The sequence below is a fragment of the Microcaecilia unicolor genome, chromosome 3, assembly GCF_901765095.1.
Source record: "Microcaecilia unicolor chromosome 3, aMicUni1.1, whole genome shotgun sequence".
Taxonomy (NCBI): Eukaryota; Metazoa; Chordata; class Amphibia; order Gymnophiona; family Siphonopidae; genus Microcaecilia; species Microcaecilia unicolor.
The window spans coordinates 242946689-242970303 of record NC_044033.1 but is presented as its reverse complement, the minus strand read 5'-3'; the positions used below and the strand labels follow the sequence as shown (position 1 = coordinate 242970303).

The window sequence follows — 23615 nt, the reverse complement described above, 5'->3', positions numbered from 1 at the left end:
GATGGGGTGGGGATGGAGACAGAACCCACCATGACGGGGGACAGATTTTTTTTCCCCGTGTCATTTTCTAGCTGGACATGATGCAACCTCTGTGTCCTCAACTGCATTTTGAAACAGAGAGAACAAGAGTTAGGCTCATGGTTAGGCCCAAGGCACCTGATGGCTTAGTCATTTAATACTTTTTCTCCTCCACTCTGTACAGTATAATTATGTTCTAAATATTTGATATGTGAATGAAATGTAATCTTATGACCACAATGGTGATAAATTCAATTTTTTATTTTCAATAGATCAGTTATATCTCGGGGAATCTTGTCATGAGCGACAGAGTTAAGTTTCCTTATTTTTACCGAACTGTTCCCAGTGAGCTGCACCTCTGTGCTGGAATAGTCAAACTATTGAAACATTTTGGCTGGACATGGGTTGGTATCATTGCATCTAGTGATGAAAATAGCATGAGGGCTGTGCAGATCCTGACAGAAGGGATTGAGCAGAGTGGAGGTTGCATTGAATTCATAGAAACCTTCAGTCAGTCCAGTCCACTTATGCTTCAAAATACAACTAATATTTACAAAAGCATAATGGCATCTTCAACTAAAGTGATTATTTTGTATTGTAATAGAGACTACACAGAGGAAATAAGATATACATCCATTTGGGAAGCACCTGGAAAGGTCTGGATCATCACAGCTGAAAGGTTGTTTACCTTACCCTCATACAATGTTGATAGGAATAACACCTTAGCTTTCACTGTGGGAAAGAAGAATATTCCAAGCTTTCATAAATTTGTTCGTGAGGTGAATCCTGCTCTATTTCCAAGTGATTTATTGATAGAGTCATGGTGGAAGGACCTTTGTAACAACCGATGCCCCAAGAGCATCCAAAGATCCTGCAGCAGTTATGAAATATCTGACTACCTCTTACACTGTGACATCATAAACTCTGGGAATAGTTATAATGTATACAATGCTGTGTATGGCCTAGCATATGCACTTCATGACATGATCACTTCTAGTTCTGGAAATACCACCCTCTGGAGTGGAGAAAGTGGGAACATTTTGGATTTTTTGCCATGGAAGGTAATATCTTTTGATGGAGGAATATTATTTTCAGAAAGAAGTGATGTTCTATTATTTCAGGTTGCAGTGAAGTCAGTATTCTCACACAGATGCTTCCTGCCCACCATCAGAGATGTGCACCAATTTGAAAGATAAAAGTGGAATGTAAAACATATATAAAATTATGAGGGTAGTATTAAGTGCACAGCTATCGGAGGGTTTTTTTAAAAAATTGCTTTATTTATTAATTTCTTCCACAGTGGGTACATCTTCTACCTTGCAGTATCTGTGTTCCAATATTCCCATTACTTACTTCCTTTATAAATGCTGCTTTATAGATTTAACAATAGACTCCATCCTCGTTATGATAGCACCCACCCCCCACCAACCTGGAGCCTATGTTTGTTGAAACACTCTCCAGTGATGAGGGGGGGGGGGGGGGGAGATCTTGTTCTTCACCCTGATGCTAAGGATCATGCATTTTATATCACATTCATTGTTGGTTTAATCATGAATTGATAAGGAGTGTGGCAGCTGGGTAGACTGAATGGACCATTATCTGTTTTCATTTACTGTGTTACTCATTTTTTCATTGAGTAATCGAGGGGGATTCTTGTGTCAGCCAATTTGCCAAAGTGTGTTTCCTTCCAAAGAGAAGCAACTTTCTAAGGAGCAATTTCTCCCCCTTACACCTTGAGTAAAGTGGTGTGGTAGCCGTGTTAGGTAATAAATAGAAATAAATTAAAACAGAGAAAAGAAAATAAGATGATACCTTTTTTAATGGGCTAACAATACAGCTTTTGATTAGTTTTTGAAGGTAACCCTTCAGATTGGAAATAAGCAAATGTTGACAAATATCAGAATATATAAATGAAACACAAAAGCATTCCACAGGAAGAGGGTGGGGTGAGTTAGGTGAGAAACAGGGAGAGCTGGGTGGATGATAGATAAGAGGGTGACAAAGCAGTAGAACTTTATTGTTGACTTTCATCTCTGAGTCTCATCCACCTAGCTCTCCCTGTTTCTCACCTAACCAACCCTTCCCTCTTCCTGTCATTGGAATGCTTTTGTGTTTCACTTATATTTTCTGATATTTATCCCCCTTACTCAAACTCAAACTGTGCACCATCTCCTAACCATGAAGTAATTGTACTAATGGGCCTTTTGATATCTTAACACCTATCAAGTGACCCAATAAATAGACCAACAGCCTCCAATTCAAGAACCTTTCCACAAGACCAGAACGAATGTCCTAAGGAGACCTGATCTTGTCAGCATGTCAAACATTGCTGAAGTTCAGCAATGCTAGCTAGATAAGTTTGCTTTGGGGAGATATAGAGACATAGCAGGAACTTATATGGTTGTTCTTGTAAGGAGCGCTCTCTCTCACTGTGTTGAGCGGACTCTCCTCAGCCGGGCAACGCTATGCTGGGCCTACAGTTTGATGTGGCTTGCATTGTCTTCTCTGATTGTGTGCTCTGGGGAGTCCCTTTTGTTGTGCAGGGTGCTGCTTATGTTCCTTGGATCCTGGCTCTGGTTTCAGCCTGTGATCTGACCTTATTCAGTGCTTCCCAATGGTAGGCAACACAGATGTGGCTCCTTTCATTGCAGGAGAGCTGGCCATCATCTCTCGGATGTCAGAGGTATCGATTCTGTCCTGATCCAGTCGCTTGATCCTGCCTGATATGGTCCAGTGGTAGTGAGCCATCTTGGATCTTCGGCTCTTCCTCCCTTGATGCTTCAGTCAACGAGGCTGCCCTACTGGGTTTGGTTTGTTTGACTTGGCAGTCAGGTGCATGGTGCATGCAGCATTGCTGCCTCCCTAATCATCTTAAGCTAACAGGTCACACATAAATTTAGGCACGGCCATTTGCACCAATGAAAACATGGTGCAAAAGCCCGCACCTAAATTGACACGAGGCGCAACATTATGTGTGTAACTCAAAACCGCGCCCCCAATGTGCCCAAAAAGCCTATGACCTTCCCATTTCTGCACACTCTTTTTCAGGCTGTGGGTAAATTTTAGGTGTGGTGTGGATCTCACATAAGGTAAAATCTAATTATTGTAAATAATTGCATGTGAAAAAGCCAATTATTGGTATTAATTGGCTCATTATTCTTTTAAATTGTATGCACAAATTGGGACTGTGCCTAAGTTTGTGTGCGCCATTTTTGGTGAGGGATTCAGTGCTGGTGCTCAGACATAGCCCAGCATTAAATATCCAGGCATAAAGCTGGCAACAGCAAAAAATGTTGCTGACTGCCGCCTGCTAAATATTTACCCCTAAACATTTATTGTTATAAAATAGCACGCATTACAATTATATCATAAACACTGCCAATGCAATGCAAGTGACTCTTTACCCCTCTTATCATTTATTAATTTAAGATACCTCCTACCTCGTAAGCAAATTGAGGCAGTTTACACATAAATAATATTTCTAAAAGTAGAAAGGAAACGTTATTTTTAAAATATGAAAGGGCAAGCACACAGAACATACATTCCTGTAACATAGAGGGGCATAATCGAACGAAAACGTCTATCTCCATGGGCGTTTATCTCCGAGAACGGGTCCGTGAAGGGGCGGACCGAACCGTATTTTCGCAAAAAATAGATGTCCATGTTTTATTCGACAATTTGTGAGTTGGGCGTTTTTGTTTTTCAGCGATAATGGAAAATGAAAGCGCCCAGCTCAAAAACGAATAAATCCAAGGCATTTGTTCATGGGAGGGGCCAGGATCCATAGTGCACTGGTCCCCCTCACATGCCAGGACACCAACCGGGCACCCTAGGGGGCACTTTTACAATAACAAAAAAAAAGGTAAAAGAGCTCCCAGGTGCATAGCACCCTTCCCTTGTGTGTTGAGCCCCCCAAATCCCCCTCAAAACCCACTGCCCACAAGTCTACACCATTATTATAGCCCTAGGGGGTGAAGGGAGGCACCTACATGTGGGTACAGTGGGTTTAGGGGGGTTGGATGACTAATAAGCATTAAGCAGCACAATTGTAACAGGTAGGGGGGGATGGGCCTGGGTCCACCTGTCTGAAGTCCACTGCACCCCCTAACAACTGCTCCAGGGACCTGCATACTGCTGCCAGGGAGGTGGGTATGACATTTGATGGTGAAAATAAAAAGTTGTGAAACATCATTTTTTTGTGGTGGGATGGGGTTAGTGACCACTGGGGGAGTCAGGGGAGGTCATCCCCGATTCCCTCCGATGGTCATCTGGTCATTTAGAGCACTTTTTTGGGACCTGTTCGTGTGAAAAAAGGGTCCAACAAAAGTGGCCTAAATGTTAGCTAAAAACGCCTTTATTTTTTCGATTATCTCTCCTCGGCCGATAACCACGCCCCAGTTCCACCTTCGCCACACCTCTGACACGCCCCCATCAACTTTGTCCGCATCCGCGACGGAGTGCAGTTGAAAACGTCCAAAATCGGCTTTCGATTATACCGATTTAGTCGTTTTTGTGAGATAAACGTCTATCTCCCGATTTGGGTCGAAATCTAGGCGTTTTTCTCTTTTGATTATAAGGTGGATAGTGTTCTAACCAGTCATATCACTCATACAATGCAGAATTTACCTCAGTCAATCTATAAAAAACTATTTCTCACTGCAGGAGGAGACCATTTTCAGGCCCCAAAGGCAATCTCAAAAAAGTATGTTTTCAAAGCTTTGCGGAAGAACATTACATAATGCAGGCGCCAAAAAGAAAAAAAAGCTTGTGCCCTTGTAGATTCTCATCGAGCTTATTAGGACTAGGAATAACCAGCCTGTTGTCATTAAGAGAATGCACAGTACGTGTAGGAGTATACAGAATGATGAGTTATTAAAGATACAGTACACAGTAGGAAATCAATGTAAGCAGTATAGTGGAGGAGTGACATGATCAAAACGGTTTGCCTGACAGATGAGACATGCTGCTGTATTCTCTAAAGTTTGAAGTCTTTTTAGATCTGATTTAGAGATCCCAGCATATATAATATTACAGTAATCATATTGCGAGTGTATGAAAGCAAATGTAAGAATACAAAGTGAATCAAAATTCAACAGGGATCTGATTAATCTTAATTTGTGAAGAAAGAATAAATCTGTCTTAATCACTTGTGAAGTCTGAGGGGAAAACGACAGTGCAGAATCAATAATGATACCGAGATATCTAAAAGATGGAACTGGAGTAATCGGCCTATCAAGGAATGTAAGATTACCTAAAGGAGGGTGTCACGTTTGTGACTTTTTTCTTGGTTTGTGCTCCTCTCGCCCTCTGGTGGCCAGAACTGGTGGCTGCCATAGACTTTCCAGACTCTCTTTTCAGTCCAGTCCAGATATTTTAGCCCTCCAGTGTTGCTTAGAAGTTTGGCAGCTAGCCTCACCCTTAGCTGCCTTGAGATTGCTGCAGTGAGCCTCAGCTGCGGATGGGCTTATTAGCCACCTGGAAACTTTCTGCTTTGCCTTTGCAAACGCCAAAGGTCCAGGTTAGTGTTTGGTGCTGATAGGAGCACTTCTGTCTTGCTGTGCTGTTTAAAGCACTTCTGCCTTGCTTGTTTAAGCTTCCCTGCTTTACCCTTTTGGCTTCCCTGCTTTACCCTTCTGGTGCTGAGAGGAGCACTTCTGTCTTGCTGTGCTGTAGGAGCACTTCTGCCTTGTCTTGTGTCTTACATGTATGCCTTGTTCTTGTCGCGGTGCCTGTGGGCACTCCTGTTTTGAACCCTAACCCTGTTTCTTTCAAGCTTGTTCTGTATCCTATTCCCTGTCTGAGAATCCCGAATCCTCAGTAGTCCTGAACCCTGTGTTAGTCAAGCTTGTTTGGTATCCTGTTGGTCTAGTCTGTCTGTAGCTAGGTCCAGTAAGTCCTGCCGGCCGCCTGCACCTGGGGGCTCAACCCCTGGGGAATGTTTGTCAAGAGCAGGTGAAGACCGGTTGCTCTGTCCTGCTTATTCCCTGCCTGCCTACTGCTGTAGTTCCAGTCCTGGTTGTTCCTGCTTTGCCTGTCTACAGCTTCTCCTGCCTTGCTTGTTTACCCAGTCCTGGTAGAGGGTCTTGCCTACTGCCGCCACTTGTCGGCAGCGGTCCAAGGGCTCACATGGTGCCAGTGTCCAAGAGCCTGAGACCGTGACATAGGGGACATGGAACCAGTGATCCAACAAGCTACCATTTTCTCAGGATTTAAAACAAGCCAATGTTCAGGAAGCCATTGTGCCACCTGATTCCAACAATGTTGGAGAGAGTGAAGGTCAAGATTTAACGCACTCACATAGTACACTATTAAAAAATCAGCGTAGAACTACATAGTAAATGATGGCAGATAAAGTCCTGTACGGTCCATCCAGTGTGCCCAACAAGATAAACTAATTTTACATAATATGTGATACTTTGTATGTATACCCAAGTTTGATTTGTCCCTGCTATTCTTAGGGCACAGACCATAGACGTCTGCCCAGCACTCTTCTTGAACTTTCCATATCTATTCAGTTACGATCAGGGCGTAGATCATAGAAGTCTGCTCAGCACCGGTTTTGCTTCCCAATTACCGGCGTTGTCACTCAATCTCCGCTAAGATTCAGTAGATCCATTCCTTCTAAATAGGATTCCTTTGTGTTTATCCCATGCATGTGCTGATCCCAAGTGACTGGATTAGCGTGGCCAATGGACTGACAAAGAGGTTAAAAAGTAATGGAGAGAGGATGGAGCCCTGAGGTGCACCACATGTCACAGGGAAAGAGTCTGAATGGGTAACTGATGGAGTGATCTTAAATGATCATTCTGACAAAAATGATATGAACCAAGCAAGGGCTGTGCCTATGATACTTAAAGAACCCAAACACTGAAGCAGAAGTTTATGGTTAATTAAGTTGAAGGCAGCTGAAAGGTCTAATGAAACTGCTAAGACGATTGTACCAGATTCTAGATTATTGTGAAACTTACTGAGTAATGCAGTGATTACAGTTTCTGTACTAAACCCCATTTGGAGTCTTGACTGATGGGGTTGTAAAGCATTCACGGATTCTGAAAAAGTTTGAAGCTGTTGAAAAACAACAGTTTCAGTGATTTTGGAGAGAAATGGAAGGTTAGAAACAGGGCGATAATTCAAAGGTTGTAGAGGGTCTAGATTACAGTTCTTTAAGAGTGGTTTAATAATTGCAGTTTTAAGCAAAGATGGAACCTATTATTAGTCTATTAGACAGCACACAGTGAATGTATGGTGTCAACCCCAATGAGGGTGATTTCAGCCAATCAGATGGAATTGGAACCAGAGAGCAGAAAGTGGCATGTAAGGGAATCCATAGATGGAACATTAAAGGTTGTCCATGAAGCAGAAAGAACCTGAGTATTTAGAGGTTGCTGGTCACTATCTCTCGGTGGTGGAAAAGTGTTTTGAAGCTTCTTAATCTTAGAAGAAAAGTATCTAGCTAAAGTATCTGATGACAGGTGCTCAGACGTTAACAATTGAGATGTTAGTTTCATCAACTGAAAAAGTTGTGTTTGTAGCCTGTCGAATTTGGTCAGAGATATATGCTTTTTTTGCTTCTCAAATCTGGGATGAATAATATTGCTGTACAGATCCTCTAGATCACTACAGCAATATTATTCTGTATCAGTAATGTTCTGCCATCCTATGTTTGCACCAGTAGCGATTTGCTCTTCTTGTTTGTTGTTTACAGTTTTAATCCACCATGAAACCATGGCTCAGATCTACTTATCTCTGAGGTTGGATATATCTTCCAGTGCTCTGCTATTGTTGGCATTGCATTGAACCTCTTTCCATGCCTTAGGGTCTTCATTTCACTTGTTTTGCTGCTTTGTGCCACTGAGAGTGGTCTTGGATTCTGCAAGCCTCTGTTTTACAGGTACCACGAGCTGCTGTGAGAGGTCGTGGCAGCCATATGCAAAAGGCAGCCATAAGGGGCAGGAACAAGTGAGCTTTGTTCCTGCCTCCATTGCCTCCCACTGGACCACAAAGGTAGGCCCAGGGGGCCTAACCAAACCTGGGGGAAATTAAAGGTATTTTCGGGGGGGGGGGGGGGGGGTCTGGGGACTTCAAATGGCAGTGGATTGGGGAAGGTGGAGAGAAGTTAGCAGGCAGCTTTGGGGACTTAAGAGGGCCCACATAAGAACATAAGTATTGTCATACTGGGACAGACTGAAAGTCCATCAAGCCCAGCAACCTGTTTCCAACAGTGGACAATCCAGGTCACAAGTACCTGGCAAGATCCCAAAGCAGTACAATACATTTTATGCTGCTTATCCTAGAAATAAGCAGTGGATTTTCCCCAAGTCCATTTTAATAATGGCTTATGGACTTTTCTTTTAGGAAGCTATCCAAACCTTTTTAAAACCCTGCTAAGCTGACTGCTTTTACTACATTCTCTGTCAATGAATTCCAGAGTTTAATTACACAAGAAATATTTTCTCCAATTCATTTTAAATTTACTACTTTGTAGCTTCATCTACCCATTCCATTCCACTCATTATTTTATAGACTTATATGGACAGGGCTGAATATTAGATGGGATCTGCATAAGTTCCTGTGGCCAGCCCCACAGAAATTAGCCCTCAGTATTCCGTACTGGTGCTTGGACATGGCCCGGCACTGAATATCAGGGGCTAATTTAGCTGGTGACGGTTAGCATTTGAAAAAATGCTGACCATCACCAGCTGAATATCAGGGGGATTATTTTTTTTCCAGTGTTAACCCTTTAGAGTCCAATGTTCCCATCAATCTGTTCCCATATGGCTTATTAAGGGAACATTGGACACTAAAAGGTTAAAATGCTTTATAATGAATAGTTTTGGCCACTTATATTTAATAAATTGTGTCCTCTGTTTTTCACCTAATAATTTGATCTTAACATATGCTTTATATATAGATATAGATACAGCTCTAGCTACAAATATAGATATAGATAGATAACTATGTACATGCACCTGGAATGGTTTTCCAGATTACTGGGCTCATTTTCAAAAGAGAGAGACATCCAAAAAGTAACAAGTCAGCATTTGGACGTTTATCTCACAGAAACGTCCAAATCAGTATTATCGAAACCTCTTTTTGGACGTCTTTCTCTGAAGTCCGTCAGAAGGACGTCCAAATCTCAAGGGGGTGTACCAGGGGTGTGTTCAAGGCAGGACTTGGGCGTTCCTAAGACTTGGATGTCTTTCAGCCATAATGGAACAAAACAAAACCGTTTTTATAACAAACAGCAGCAGTGGGAATTGCACCCACTTCCCCAGGATCAAAGTCTGTTGCACTAACCACTAGGCTACTCCTCTACTCTACACAAGAGGTGCCCCAAATAACCAGATGACCCCTGGAGGGACTCGGGGATCACCTTCCCTTACTCCCCCAAATCACACAACATTTTTCCAAACAGCATTTTCAAAAGGAAAAGATAGACTTTTTTTTTTTTTTTTTTTATAGAAAATGACCTTTCCTGTTCTGATTTTGGACTTTTAAATTCAGACTTGGATGTCATCCAAAAATGCCCCTTGTACGTTTGACTTGCCCAAAGTCACAAGGAGCAGCAGTGGGAATAGGAACCCATGTTGCCAGAATCAAAGCCCGCTGCACTAACCATTAATCCACTCCTCCTGTTTTGGTCTTTTGTTCGAAAATGGACCAAAAAAAAAAGGATGTCCAAATCTCAAAACATCCAAATCATTTTCGAACACAAAAGATAGACATCCATCTTTTTTGAAAATGGCCTTCTTTCCTGTTCGGAATTTGGACGTCTTTGTAAAACGTCTAAATTCTGATTTAGACATTTCTTTCGAAAATGCCCCTCCACATCTCTTACAACATGTTGCTTTGAAATGAAAGCCCATCCCTGCAATGAAGAGCAGATTGTTTGTGCTTGACATCAGGAGTGTATCCCTGCAGTGAGTTTACTAATAAAAATGTTTTGTTTCCCGTTAGCTTCATCATTATCTGAAGAACCTTCATTTTAAGAATGCTCTGGGCGAGGAAATCTTTTTTGATGAGAATGGTGATCTTGACATTGGATATGATATTATAAGCACTGTCTTTCTACCCAATGGGACACGGAGTAATGAAATTGTTGGAAGTTATAACCCTTATGCTCCACCAGAGAAGGGATTGACCATCAGTGAGAAGGCGATTGTGTGGGAAGACTTGCTCAACCAGGTCAGATGTAAGATGGAAACCACTGAACCATGTGCATGCCATGCATTTTCTTATAAAACGTATAAGAATAACAAACCTGATCAATTTTCCCTCAAAGCTGAGCAGGAGTCCTCGAACTGCACTGCTTCCAATTTGGGGGGGGGGGGGGGCTCTCAAGACCACCAGGCAGACATGTGAGTGGACACACATTGATGATGTGTTCCATTGTCTGGTAGATGCCACAGGGGCATTGTGGATCACCTCTGAAGACCTAGTGTTCTGTGAATGCTTACTGACTACAGCATAACTGAAATTGGTATAGCCATGACCTCAAATGACTTTTAAAGTTGCCAGCTTGATGGATCTTGTATAAGTCCAGAGTTTTGGGTGTTTGTGGTCAGCCATCTCTCTTGCACCACAGACTGCCTACAGTCAGGTGTGGGGCTGGAAGGTAAACCCAGACTGGATTTCTCGACAGAAGGTGTCTTGCAAGGGGGTTGTAAATATCAAAGTACAAAATTAGGGAAATATCAATATCACTATTCTTTGTACATAAAGTGAAATCTCAAAAAAAGAATAGACAACTATACACTATAAACCAAAATTAAAGCTATACATAATTTATTTCAACCATTACTTAAAACCACCCATCTCCATATAGCCTCTCTGGATTCTCATTTATAATACTTTACAACATGCAATTTCCCTGTCTATTTATAGTGCTAGACTTATTTAACATCAATTACTGATTGTTCACCAATAATTTCTACAGGGAAGACTGTTGCAATAATTTCATAGTTCTTGTAAAACCTCTAGTGGGGTATCTACTACTACTACTTATCATTTCTAAAGTGCTACTAGACATATGCAGCGCTGTACACTTGAACATAAAGACACAATCCCTGCTCGACAGAGCTTACAATCTAATTAGGACAGACAAACAGGACAAACAAGAGATAAGGGAATATTTAAAGTGAGGATGATAAAATAAGGGTTCTGAACAAGTGAATAAGGGTTAGGAGTTAAAAGCAGCATCAAAAAGGTGGGCTTTTAGCTTAGATTTGAAGACGGCCAGAGATGGAGCTTGACGTACCGGCTCAGGAAGTCTATTCCAGGCATATGGTGCAGCAAGATAAAAGGAACGGAGTCTGGAGTTAGCAGTGGAGGAGAAGGGTGCAGATAAGAGAGATTTATCCAGTGAATGGAGTTCCCGGGGAGGAATGTAGGGAGAGATGAGAGTGGAGAGGTACTGAGGAGCTGCAGAGTGAATGCACTTATAGGTCAATAAGAGGAGTTTGAACTGTATGCGGAAACGGATAGGAAGCCAGTGAAGTGACTTGAGGAGAGGGCTAATATGAGCATAACGACACTGGCATAATATTAGTTGTGCAGCAGAATTTTGAACAGATTGAAGAGGAGAGAGATGGCTAAGTGGTAGACTTGTGAGAAGCAAGTTGCAATAGTCTAAACGAGAGGTGATAAGAGTGTGGATGAGGGTTCTGGTAGTGTGCTCAGAAAGGAAAGGGTGAATTTTGCTGATATTATAGAGAAAGAAATGACAGGTTTTAGCAGTCTGCTGAATATGTGCAGAGAAGGAGAGGGAGGAGTCGAAGATGACCCCAAGGTTACGAGCTGATGAGACAGGAAGGATGAGAGTGTTATCCTCAGAAATAAAGAATGGGGGAGGAGGAGAGGTTGGTTTAGGGGGAAAGATAAGAAGCTCAGTCTTGGTCATGTTTAGTTTCAGATGGCGCTGAGACATCCAGGCAGCAATGTCAGACAGGCAGGCTGATACTTTGGCCTGGATTTCGGCTGAGATTTCTGGTGTGGAGAGGTAGATATGGGAGTCATCAGCGTAAAGATGATACTGAAAACCATGGGATGAGATCAGAGTACCAAGGGAAGAAGTATAGATGGAGAAAAGAAGAGTTCCCAGGACAGATCCCTGAGGTACACCAACAGACAGTGGGAAAGAAGTAGAGGAGGATCCACTAGAGTATACACTAAAGGTATGCTGGGAGAGATAAGAAGGAAACCAGGAAAGAACAGAGCCCTAAAATCCAAGTGAGGACAGTGTATCAAGGAGTAGGCTGTGATCAACAGTGTCAAAAGCAGCAGATAGATTGAGAAGGATGAGGATAGAATAGAGACCTTTGGATCTGGCCAGGAACAGATCATTGGAGACTTTAGCAAGCGCTGTTTCGGTTGAATGAAGGGGGCGAAAGCCAGATTGAAGTGGATCAAGAATAGCTTGAGATGAAAGAAAGTCAAGGCAACGGCAGTGAACAGCACGTTCAAGTATCTTGGATAGGAAAGGGAGGAGGGAGATGGGGCGATAGTTGGAAGGACAGGTAGGGTCCAATGATGGTTTTTTTAAGGAGTGGTGTGACTACAGCATGTTTGAAGGCATGAGGAACAGTCACAGTGGACACTGAAAGATTGAGGATATGACAGATAAAAGGGATGACAGTAAAAGAGATAGTGTTAAGTAGATAGGATCACTCTTGTGCTTGCTGAACAGATGTTCAGCCATGGCAGACCTGCGGCACCTCAGACATTTCTTCCACTATCTTTAATCAAACAGAGCGGTTGCAGCATTAAAACAATGACTCTTTCAATCAAGCAAATGTCCACAGTCAAAATCAAATCCAAAGGGGATTTTCAAAGCAGTTTTTCTGACAGCTCTATACAAGTCTGTGTTTCGCTGACTGGTGTCATCAGGACCTGTTCAAATAAAGTCACCACAAATGGCAACTATGTTTATAATAACTGAAAAGTAGAGGAGAGATTTAATTGTCAAAAACATCTACACTGTAGCATTCTCATGCAATATAAAAACATAAGCAAAGCTAGTATTACTTACAGTCATGTATCATTAAATATTCTCAGCGAACCCTTCTGGAGCAGAATCGGTGGGTTCAACTGCCCAAAAACGCTAGCGCATATGTTCTAGGGCATCCTTTAAAAGCAATGCCCTCCCCTGTGACTTAACAGACCATATCTAAATACATGTTCTTTTTGCTACTTTTTATAACAACTCACCCCATTCAACTTCTCTGTTGAGTCCGAATGCTTGAATTGTCTGCCAAGAGAAAATAGTTTTCTGTTCTAACCTCATCAAGATTTGCAATAGATTACCCCCTCTAACGGTTTTCACCTGTAATAGCCCTGAAAATTTCAAGTCTTGTATCAGATGTTGCACCTCAAACCAGTGAGCAACCAAAGGTGCTTCTAAGCATTGTGTTCTAATATTACTAAGGTGTTCCACTATCCTAAATTTGATCTTCCTGCTGGTCTGTCCCACATACTGTTTTTGACAGGGGCATATAGGGGCCCTTTTACTAAGTCATCTAACCAGCCTATTTTCGAAAGTGATAGCCGGCCATCTTCTGACACAAATCGGGAGATGGCCGGCCATCTCCTAAAACCGGCCAAATTGGTATAATCAAAAGCCGATTTTTGGACACACTCGCCGGCATTCCGTCGCGGAGGCGGCTAAACTTCAAGGGGGCCTGTTGGCAGGGTAGTGAAGGCGGGATGTGGGCGTGCTTACGAGATGGCCGGCTTCAGCTGATAATGGAAAAAAGAAAACCGGCGATGACGAGCATTTGGCCGGTTTTACTTGGTCTATTTATTTTCACGACCAAGTCTCAAAAAGATGCCCAAACTGACCAGATGACCACCGGAAGGAATCGGGGATGACCTCCCCATACTCCTCCAGTGGTCACCAACCTCCTCCCACCCAAAAAAAAAAACTTTAAAACATTTCCTTCCTAGGAGGGGAAGCCAGTCGGCCAGCTCGTAAAAAAAAAAAAAAAGGATCTTGCTGATCAGTTATGTTATGACTTACTTGTTCTGGAGTGCTGTATTTTGTGATACTGTTTTGAGAAATGTTCAAGAAAGACTTCATACAAATTTAAAAAAGTCCCTACCGTTCATTTTCCCTTGATGGCCGTCCATTTTCAGCCCCCCCAAAAAGGCCTTTTTTACAGATATGCAAAAAAATGGATCGGCGTGCATCCAAAACCCGCACTTACACTACTGCAAGCCATTTTTCAGCACACCTTTGTAAAAGGACCCCACAATGACATAGATTACCCCCTCAGAATGACAATCATATTTGCCCCTCTAATAAATTTTTTTTTTTTGCATGTGATGTTTAAATATACTATTACCTTCCACAACATCTATGCAGACGATGTCACAATATACATTCCTTACAAATCTAAACTGACAGAAATCACTAACGAAATCAAGATCAGCTTGAACATCATGGACTCTTGGGCAAATGCATTTCAACTAAAACTCAACAAAGAAAAAAACACAGTCTTATTCTCTCATCCCAACACAGTGCGGACAACCCCACAATTATCAACACCCCAGATTACACCCTCCCTATCTCAGACAGCCTGAAAATCCTGGGCATTACATTGGACCGCAACCTAACACTAGAGAGCCAAGTGACATCCACAACAAAGAAAATGTTCCACTCAATGTGGAAACTCAAACGCGTGAAACCATTCTTCCCGAGGGAAACATTTTGCAACCTGATACAATCAATGGTACTAAGCCATTTAGACTACTGCAATGGAATTTATGCGGGATGCAAAGAACAAACATTAAAGAAATTTCAGAGCGCTCAAAACACGGCAGCTAGACTTAACTTTGGAAAAACGCGATTTGAAAGCACAAAACCCCTCTGTGAAAAGCTACACTGGCTCCCAATCAAAGAACGCATTTCTTTCAAAATCTGCACTGTGGTTCACAAAATTATCTACAGTGAAGCCCCAGGATACATGACAGACTTGATCGACCTACCAACTAGAAACACATTCAAATCAACATGAACATACCTAAATATGCACCAGTGGCGTAGGAAGGGGGGGCGGGAGGGGCGGTTCGCCCCGGGTGCAGGCCGCTTGGGGGGTGTCGGCTCCACTGGTTCCCTGCTTCCTCTGCCCTGGAACAGGTTACTTCCTGTTCCGGGGCAGAGAGAGCAGGGAACCAGCAGAGCCGACGCAGCTCCCAGTGACATTCACTTGGGGCGGACCAGCCTTCCCACCCGCCCCTTCCTACACCACTAGGTAAGAATGTGCGCCGAGGAGGGGGGTGTCGATATGCCGAAGGGGGGGGGGGGTGTTGTGCTGTACACGGGGGGGGGGGGGGGGGGGGGGTGCGCAGCGGCGAACCGCCCTGGGTGGCAGCCGCCCTTGCTACGGCACTGATATGCACTACCCAAGCTGCAAAGGACTCAAATACAAATCAACTTACGCATCCAGTTTCTCCTACATAAGCACACAACTGTGGAACGCATTACCAAAAGCCTTGAAAACTACGTACGACCTCCTAAACTTCTGGAAAAAACTAAAAACTAACCTGTTTAAAAAAGCATAACCTACCAATCCAACATAAACAACTTACGCAGCCGGCTTCTCCTACATAAGCGCACAACTGTGGAATGGGCTCCCAAAAGCTGTGAAAACAATCCATGACCACTTGAACTTTAGGAAATCACTAAAAACCAACCTCTTCAAAAAGGCCTACCCCAACAACCCCACGTAACCTTCTTCACCTACCAACACAGCATGATTATGATCGAATAGGACAACACGTAATCTTCATCCATTCCGACCCTCTACTTATACCTCATACGATTACTATACAACTTTGTATTTGTTATACACCGACTGGGCAAACGCCTTTGACGGTACTATGTAAGCCACATTGAGCCTGCAAATAGGTGGGAAAATATGCGGCACAAATGCAAAAATAAATAAATAAATGCAGTGACCATCAAACGGTTTGGTTTGATATTACAGCTAAAGTGGAGAGCGGCCACTCAAAACTCAAAGTTCTGGATTTCAAGCGTGATGACTTTAGTAAAATGGGGGAATACCTGAGGAAGGAGATGATGGGCTGGGAGGAAATATGAGAAGTGGAAGGACAGTGGTCCAGGCTGAAAGAAGCTATAAATAGAGCCACGAACCTTTTTGTAAGGAAAGTAAATAAAAGCAAGAGAAAAAGGAAACCGATATGGCTCTCCAAGCAAGTGGCTGAGAAAATAAAGGCTAAAAAGTTGGTGTTCCAGAAATACAAAAAAACTCAAGAAAAGGAACACGAGGAGGAATACCGGATGAAACTGAAAGAAGCCAAGAGAGAGATACGTCTGGCGAAAGCGCAAGCGGAAGAACAAATGGCTAGAAATGTAAGAAGAGGTGACAAAAATTTCTTCAGGTATATTAGTGAAAGGAGAATGACTAAAAAGGGAATTGTGAGACTAAAAGATACTGCGAACCGCTATGTGGATAATGATGAAGAAAAAGCAAATTTGCTAAATAGATACTTTTGTTCTGTTTTCACAGAAGAAAATCCTGGAGAAGGACCGCGATGGACTGCAAAAAGTACAAATGAGATTGAAGTGGATAGAGCACCGTTCACGGAAGAGAGTGTGTATGAACAACTTGAAAAGCTAAAGGTGGACAAAGCCATGGGACTGGATGGGATCCACCCCAGGATATTGAGGGAGCTCAGAGAGCTTCTGGCGGGTCCTCTTAAAGATTTGTTTAATATATCCTTGCAGACAGGAGAGGTTCCGAGGGATTGGAGAACGATGGAGGTGGTCCTTCTTCACAAAAGTGGTGATAGGGACCATGCTGGAAACTACAGGCCGGTAAGCCTCACTTCGATTATTGGAAAAGTAATGGAAGCGATGCTGAAGGAAAGGATAGTGAATTTCCTGGAAGCCAATAAGTTGCAAGATCCGAGACAACATGGTTTTACGAAAGGGAAATTGTGCCAAACGAATCTCATTGAATTCTTTGATTGGGTGACAGGAGAATTGAATCAGGGACGAGCTATAGACGTAATCTACTTAGATTTCAGCAAAGCTTTTGACATGGTTCCCCAAAGGAGGCTCTTAAATAAACTGGATGGACTGAAGATAGGACCCGAAGTGGTGAACTGGATTAGGAACTGGTTGACGGACAGAAATCAGAGGGTGGTGGTAAATGGAATTCGCTCGGAGGAGGGAAAGGTGAGTAGTGGTGTGCCTCAAGGATCGGTGCTGGGACCGATTCTGTTCAATATATTTGCGAATGACATTGCCGAAGGGTTAGAAGGTAAAGTTTGCCTATTTGCAGATGATACTAAGATCTGTAACAGAGTGGACACCCGGGAGGGAGTGGAAAACATGAAAAAGGATCTGAGGAAGCTAGAAGAATGGTCTAAGGTTTGGCAATTAAAATTCAATGCGAAGAAATGCAAAGTGATGCACTTAGGGAATAGAAATCCTCGGGAGACGTATGTGTTAGGCGGTGAGAGTCTGATAGGAACGGACGGGGAGAGGGATCTTGGGGTGATAGTATCTGAGGATCTGAAGGCGACAAAACAGTGTGACAAGGCGGTGGCCGTAGCTAGAAGGTTGTTAGGCTGTATAGAGAGAGGTGTGACCAGCAGAAGAAAGGGGGTGTTGATGCCCCTGTATAAGTCGTTGGTGAGGCCCCACCTGGAGTATTGTGTTCAGTTTTGGAGGCCGAACCTTGCGAAGGATGTAAAAAGAATTGAAGCGGTGCAAAGAAAAGCTACGAGAATGGTATGGGATTTGCGTTACAAGACGTATGAGGAGAGACTTGATGACCTGAACATGTATACTCTGGAAGAAAGGAGAAACAGGGGTGATATGATACAGACGTTCAAATATTTGAAAAGTTTAAATCTGCAAACGAACCTTTTCCAGAGATGTGAAGGAGGTAGAACGAGAGGACATGAAATGAGATTGAAGGGGGGCAGACTCAAGAAAAATGTCAGGAAGTATTTTTTCACGGGGAGAGTAGTGAATGCTTGGAATGCCCTCCCGCGGGAGATGGTGGAAGTGAAAACGGTAACAGAATTCAAGCACACGTGGGATAAACATAAAGGAATCCTGTTCAGAAGGAATGGATCCTAAGGAGCTTAGCTGAGATTGGGTGACAGAGCCGGTGGCAGGAGGTGGGGATAGTGCTGGGCAGACTTATACGGTCTGTCCCAGAGCCGGTGGTGGGAGGCGGGGATAGTGCTGGGCAGACTTATACGGTCTGTGCCCTGAAAAGGACAGGTACAAATTAAGGTAAGGTATACACTAAAAGTAGCACAAATGAGTTTATCTTGTTGGGCAGACTGGATGGACCAAGCAGGTCTTTTTCTGCCGTCATCTACTATGTTTCTATGTTACTATCCAGCTTATAATCGAACGAGAAAAACGCCCAAGTTCCGACCTAAATCGGGAGATGGGCGTTTTTCTCACAAAAACAAATAAAGCGGTATAATCGAAAGCCGAACTTTGGACGCTTTCAACTGCACTCCGTCGCGGATGCGGACAAAGTTGACGGGGGCGTGTCGGAGGCGTGTTGAAGGCGGAACTGGGGCGTGGCTATCACCCGAACAGAGATGGGCGCCTTTCGCCGATAATGGATGCGTTTGTAGCTAGAATTTAGGGCACTTTTCCTGGACCCTGTTTTTTCACGAATAAGGCCCCAAAAAGTGCCCTAAATGACCAGATGACCCCCAGAGGGAGTCGGGGATGACCTCCCCTGACTCCCCCAGTGGTCACTAACCCCCTCCCACCACAAAAAAATGATGTTTCACAACTTTTTACTTTCACCCTCAAATGTCATACCCTCCTCCCAAGCAGCAGTATGCAGGTCCCTGGAGCAGTTGTTAGGGGGTGCAGTGGACGTCAGGCAGGTGGACCCAGGCCCATCCCCCCCCACCTGTTACAATTGTGCTGCTTAATGCTTAGTCGTCCAACCCCCCCAAACCCACTGTACCCACATGTAGGTGCCCCCCTTCACCTCTTAGGGCTATAGTAATGGTGTAGACTTGTGGGCAGTGGGTTTTGAGGGGGATTTGGGGGGCTCAACACCCAAGGGAAGGGTGCTATGCACCTGGGAGCTCTTTTACCTTTTTTTTTTGTTTTTGTAAAAGTGCCCCCTAGGGTGCCCGGTTGGTGTCCTGGCATGTGAGGGGGACCAGTGCACTATGAATCCTGGCCCCTCCCACGAACAAATGCCTTGGATTTATTCGTTTTTGAGCTGGGCGATTTCATTTTCCATTATCGCTGAAAAGCAAAAACGCCCAGCTCACACCTTGGCGAATAAACCATGGGCGTCTATTTTTTTTGAAAATACGGTTCACTCCGCCCCTTCACGGACCCGTTCTCGGAGATAAACGCCCATGGAGATAGGCGTTTCTGTTCGATTATGCCCCTCTATGTTATGTATCTGAGTCTTATGAGCAAAGGGAAATGTCAAAGTTAATTGAGGAAACAGGTATTTCATCATACTGTTTAATCAAGATATTAATGTTAAGGATGACCAGAACAAGAACATTCCTGATCACATTTCCCCAATCACCCTGAATGACTGATTCCAGGTCACACTTGCTACATAATTTATCTATATTTCCAGTCATTACCAAGATGCTGAAATAGCTTGATAATGAGATAAAAAAAAACATAAAAGGACAGAACCAGCTCACGCTTACAAAGAAAATTAAAACTTGCATCTTAAAAGTCAAAATTCAGTGTTTATCTCAATTTTCTCAGATTATTTTCTTAATCCTCAGACACCTCCGCAGTCTGGATGCAGCCCAAGTTGTCCTCCTGGGTTCAGGAAATTAACCATGGAAGGAAAGTCCATCTGCTGTTATGACTGTATTCCCTGTTCAGAAGGCGAGATCTCCAACCAAACTGGTGAGTGAAATCATTATAATGAGACATGCCCTTGGGCACTGGTTATTCATCACTGAGCTATATCCAGCCTTTGCAGGCAGCATTGTTTAAAAATACTGGTGGTTATAAAAAAAAATCAAGGTATTGATCACCAATATCCAGATAAATTTAGTACTGATAGAGATATGTATTATATAACCTATTGGTCCAATATTCAGTGCAAATTAACTGGCCAGAAGGGGTTCCTATAAGATTAAGTAGCGCTGACTGAATTATAACAGCATTTTCAGCAGCCCATAACTGAATATTTCCGCTCACAATCTGGGAAGAGCACTGTAGCCCTGTCCTGTTACTGCCGGGGTGGTCCAGCGGTTTAGTCCGGGTAAAGCCTGGAGTTACCTGTGCAATGCAAAATTCAGGAGTGGTGTCCAGATAACTTTCCCATTAACTTAAGATTAGCGCATGATTAGCAGTGAACTCTTCCTACCTAGAAAATATTAGTTAGTGCTCACGAGCTAATGGCCGTGCAGTATTGGGAAATTTTAGTGTAAATTGCTTTATGGGACCATTTGGATTTGAAAAGAAGGGTCACATGAGTAGCAGACAGAAGTCAACATGATGGAAAAATTCTATAGCTCTTCCCAGTGTTACTCCTGACTCCGAATGATATTAGTCAGAACTGTAGAACACCAACAGGCTTATTTTTGAAAGAGAAGGGTGGCCATCTTTCAATACAAATTGGGAGATGGGCATCCTTCTCTCAGGGTCGCCCAAATCGGCATAATCGAAAGCCGATTTTGGGCATCCTCAACTGCTGTCTGTCGCGGGGACGACCCAAAGTTCCTGGGGGCATGTTGGAAGCATAGCGAAGGCAGGACTGGGGCGTGCTTAACACATGGGTGTCCTCGGCCGATAATGGAAAAAAGAAGGGCGTCCCTGACGAGCACTTGGCCGACTTTACTTGGTCCATTTTTCTTGCGACCAAGCTTCAAAAAGGTGCCCGAACTGACCAGATGACCACCGGAGCGAATTGGGGATGACCTCCCCTTACTCCCCCAGTGGTCACTAACCCCCTCCCACCCTAAAAGAAACTTTTAAAATATTTTTTCCAGCCTCTATGCCAGCCTCAATGTCATACCCAGCTCCCTGAGAGCAGTATGCAGGTTCCTTGGAGCAGTTTTAGTGGGTGCAGTGCACTTCAGGCAGGCGGACCCAGGCCCATCCCCCCTACCTGTTACACTTGTGGTGGTAAATGTGAGCCCTTCAAAACCCACCTGAAACCCACTGTACCCACATCTAGGTGCCCCCCTTCACCCATAAGGGCTATGGTGCCCGGTTGGTGACCTGGTATGTGAGGGGGACCAGTGCACTATGAATGCTGGCTCCTCCCATGACCAAATGGCTTAGATTTGGTTGTTTCTGAGATGGGCAACCTCATTTTCCATTGTCACTGAAAACTGGGGACAACCATCTCTAAGGACGACCATCTCTAAGGTCGACCTAAATGTTAAGATTTGGGCATCCCCAACCGTATTATCGAAACGAAAGATGGACGCCCATCTTGTTTCGATAATACGGGTTTCCGTGCCCCTTCGCGAGTACGTCCTGCGAGGACACCCTCTGGAAAACTTGGGCGCCCTGTTCGATTATGCCCCTCCACATGTTCTGTTGTGTGAGTAATCAAGGATTTTTGTCCAAATTTGCAAACATAAGAACATGAGTTGCCATAATGAGGTAGACCAAAGGTCCATCTAACCTGGTATCCTCATTCCAACAGTTGTTAATTGAAGTCACAAGTACATAGCAGAATCCCAACAAGTAGATAGACTCCATGTCCCTTATTTCCGGGGATCAGCAGTGGCTTTTCCTAGATCTACCTTAATAATGGATTATGGATTTTTCCTCCAGAAATTTGTCTAAACTTCTTAAAAAACAGCTAACTACTTTTGTGACTTCCTCCAGCAATAAGTTCCAGAACCTAAACATGCACTGAGTGACAAAAATATGTTTTCTTATTTGACTTGAAAGTACTACTTACTAATTTTATGGCATGTCCCCTAGTTATGTACTTTGTGAAAGAGTAAACAAGCATTTTATGGTTACCTTTTCCTCTCCACTCATGATATTAGAGAGCTCTGTCATATCTACCCTCTGCAGTTACTTCTCCAGGCTGAAGAGCCTTAACCTCACTATGGCCCTGTTTCCTGCTAACACTAGAGACATCCATAGGAATATATGGGTGTCTTCTTATCATTAGCGTATGCTAATTTTTAGTGCGTGCTATAAATGCTAGTACGGCTTAGTAAACAGGGCCCTTAGCCTTTCCTCATATGAGATTCAATCTATCCTTTCAATCATTTAGTCACCCTTCTCTGTACCTTTTCTAATAATATTATGCAGCAAGAAGAATACTATACAATGATTGAGGTGCAGTTGAAAAGGGTTTCGCCCATATGGAGTACTTTTCTATAAAAGAACATAGGCATTTATGAATATCCTACAACAGATGCTATTTTTGAGATAATAACCAATATTTTTCATTATCAGATATGGATACCTGTATAACATGCCCAGAGGACCAATGGCCCAATCAGAAGAGAGATGCCTGCATCCCAAAAGTAATAACCTTCCTGTCCTATGAAGAGCCTTTGGGGATAACTTTGACTTTCATCATAATTTCCTTCTTTCTCATCACTGCTGTTATTCTGGGAATCTTCATTTACTACCAAGACACTCCCATAGTGAAAGCCAACAACCGAGACCTCAGTTACATTCTCCTCATCTCACTCATGCTCTGCTTCCTCTGTTCTTTGATATTCATTGGCCGTCCTGAAAAGGTGACTTGTATTCTCCGACAGATTGTCTTTGGGATCACGTTTTCCATTTCACTCTCATCTGTATTGGCAAAAACCATCACTGTGGTCATGGCCTTCCAAGCCATCAAACCTGGGAACAAGGTCCGGAAATGGATGAGTTCCAGGTTCTCAAACTCTATAGTCCTTTCCTGTTCCCTTCTTCAGGCTCTTCTCTGTCTCATCTGGTTGTGTACTGCTCCCCCCTTCCAATATCTTAATATGAAATCAGAATCTGGAGCAATTCTAATTGAATGTAATGAAGGGTCAATAGTTGCATTTTACTGTGTTCTGGGATATCTAGGATTTTTGGCTGGTGTCAGCTTCATCATAGCGTTCCTAGCAAGAAATCTACCTGATAGTTTCAATGAGGCCAAGCACATCACCTTCAGCATGCTGGTGTTCTTCAGCGTCTGGGTCTCCTTCATCTCAACGTACTTGAGCACCAAGGGCAAGTACATGGTGGCAGTGGAGATATTTGCTCTCTTGGCCTCCAGTGCTGGACTTCTGGGCTGTATCTTTCTCCCTAAGTGCTACATTATTCTGTTGAGGCCTGAAAGGAACTGCAGAAAATACCTATATAAAAGCTGAGATGATTAAAATTTATACAAATGATGGATTCGTTTATTATTGTTATCATTTGTCCGTCACATCCACAGTAAACGATAGTGGTTTTGCTAGAACCTGCATCATTGAATGAGGTCATCCTACATGTCACATTTTTTTTATTATAGCTAAAATAAGATGTTATACACAATAAGAACATAAAATGTATGTAAATATAATGGAGAATAACAATTTTGTCCTTTATACCTTATTATTGGATTAACCTTATACATGTGAGTAGTTTTTCAGGGTCTTCCTCCATTCGTCAA

At 43.2% G+C, this 23615-nt stretch overlaps 1 protein-coding gene across 1 annotated transcript; it reads left to right on the top strand.

The window, feature by feature from the left end:
- Positions 1-296: 296 nt before the first annotated feature.
- LOC115466415 (vomeronasal type-2 receptor 26-like) lies at positions 297-23331 on the top strand. Its single transcript, XM_030197622.1, has 4 exons — positions 297-1079; positions 9976-10203; positions 19783-19909; positions 22436-23331. The coding sequence occupies exons 1-4, from the start codon at positions 318-320 to the stop codon at positions 23329-23331; spliced, it is 2013 nt and encodes a 670-aa protein (XP_030053482.1). The 5' UTR covers positions 297-317.
- The last annotated feature ends 284 nt before the right edge of the window (positions 23332-23615 follow it).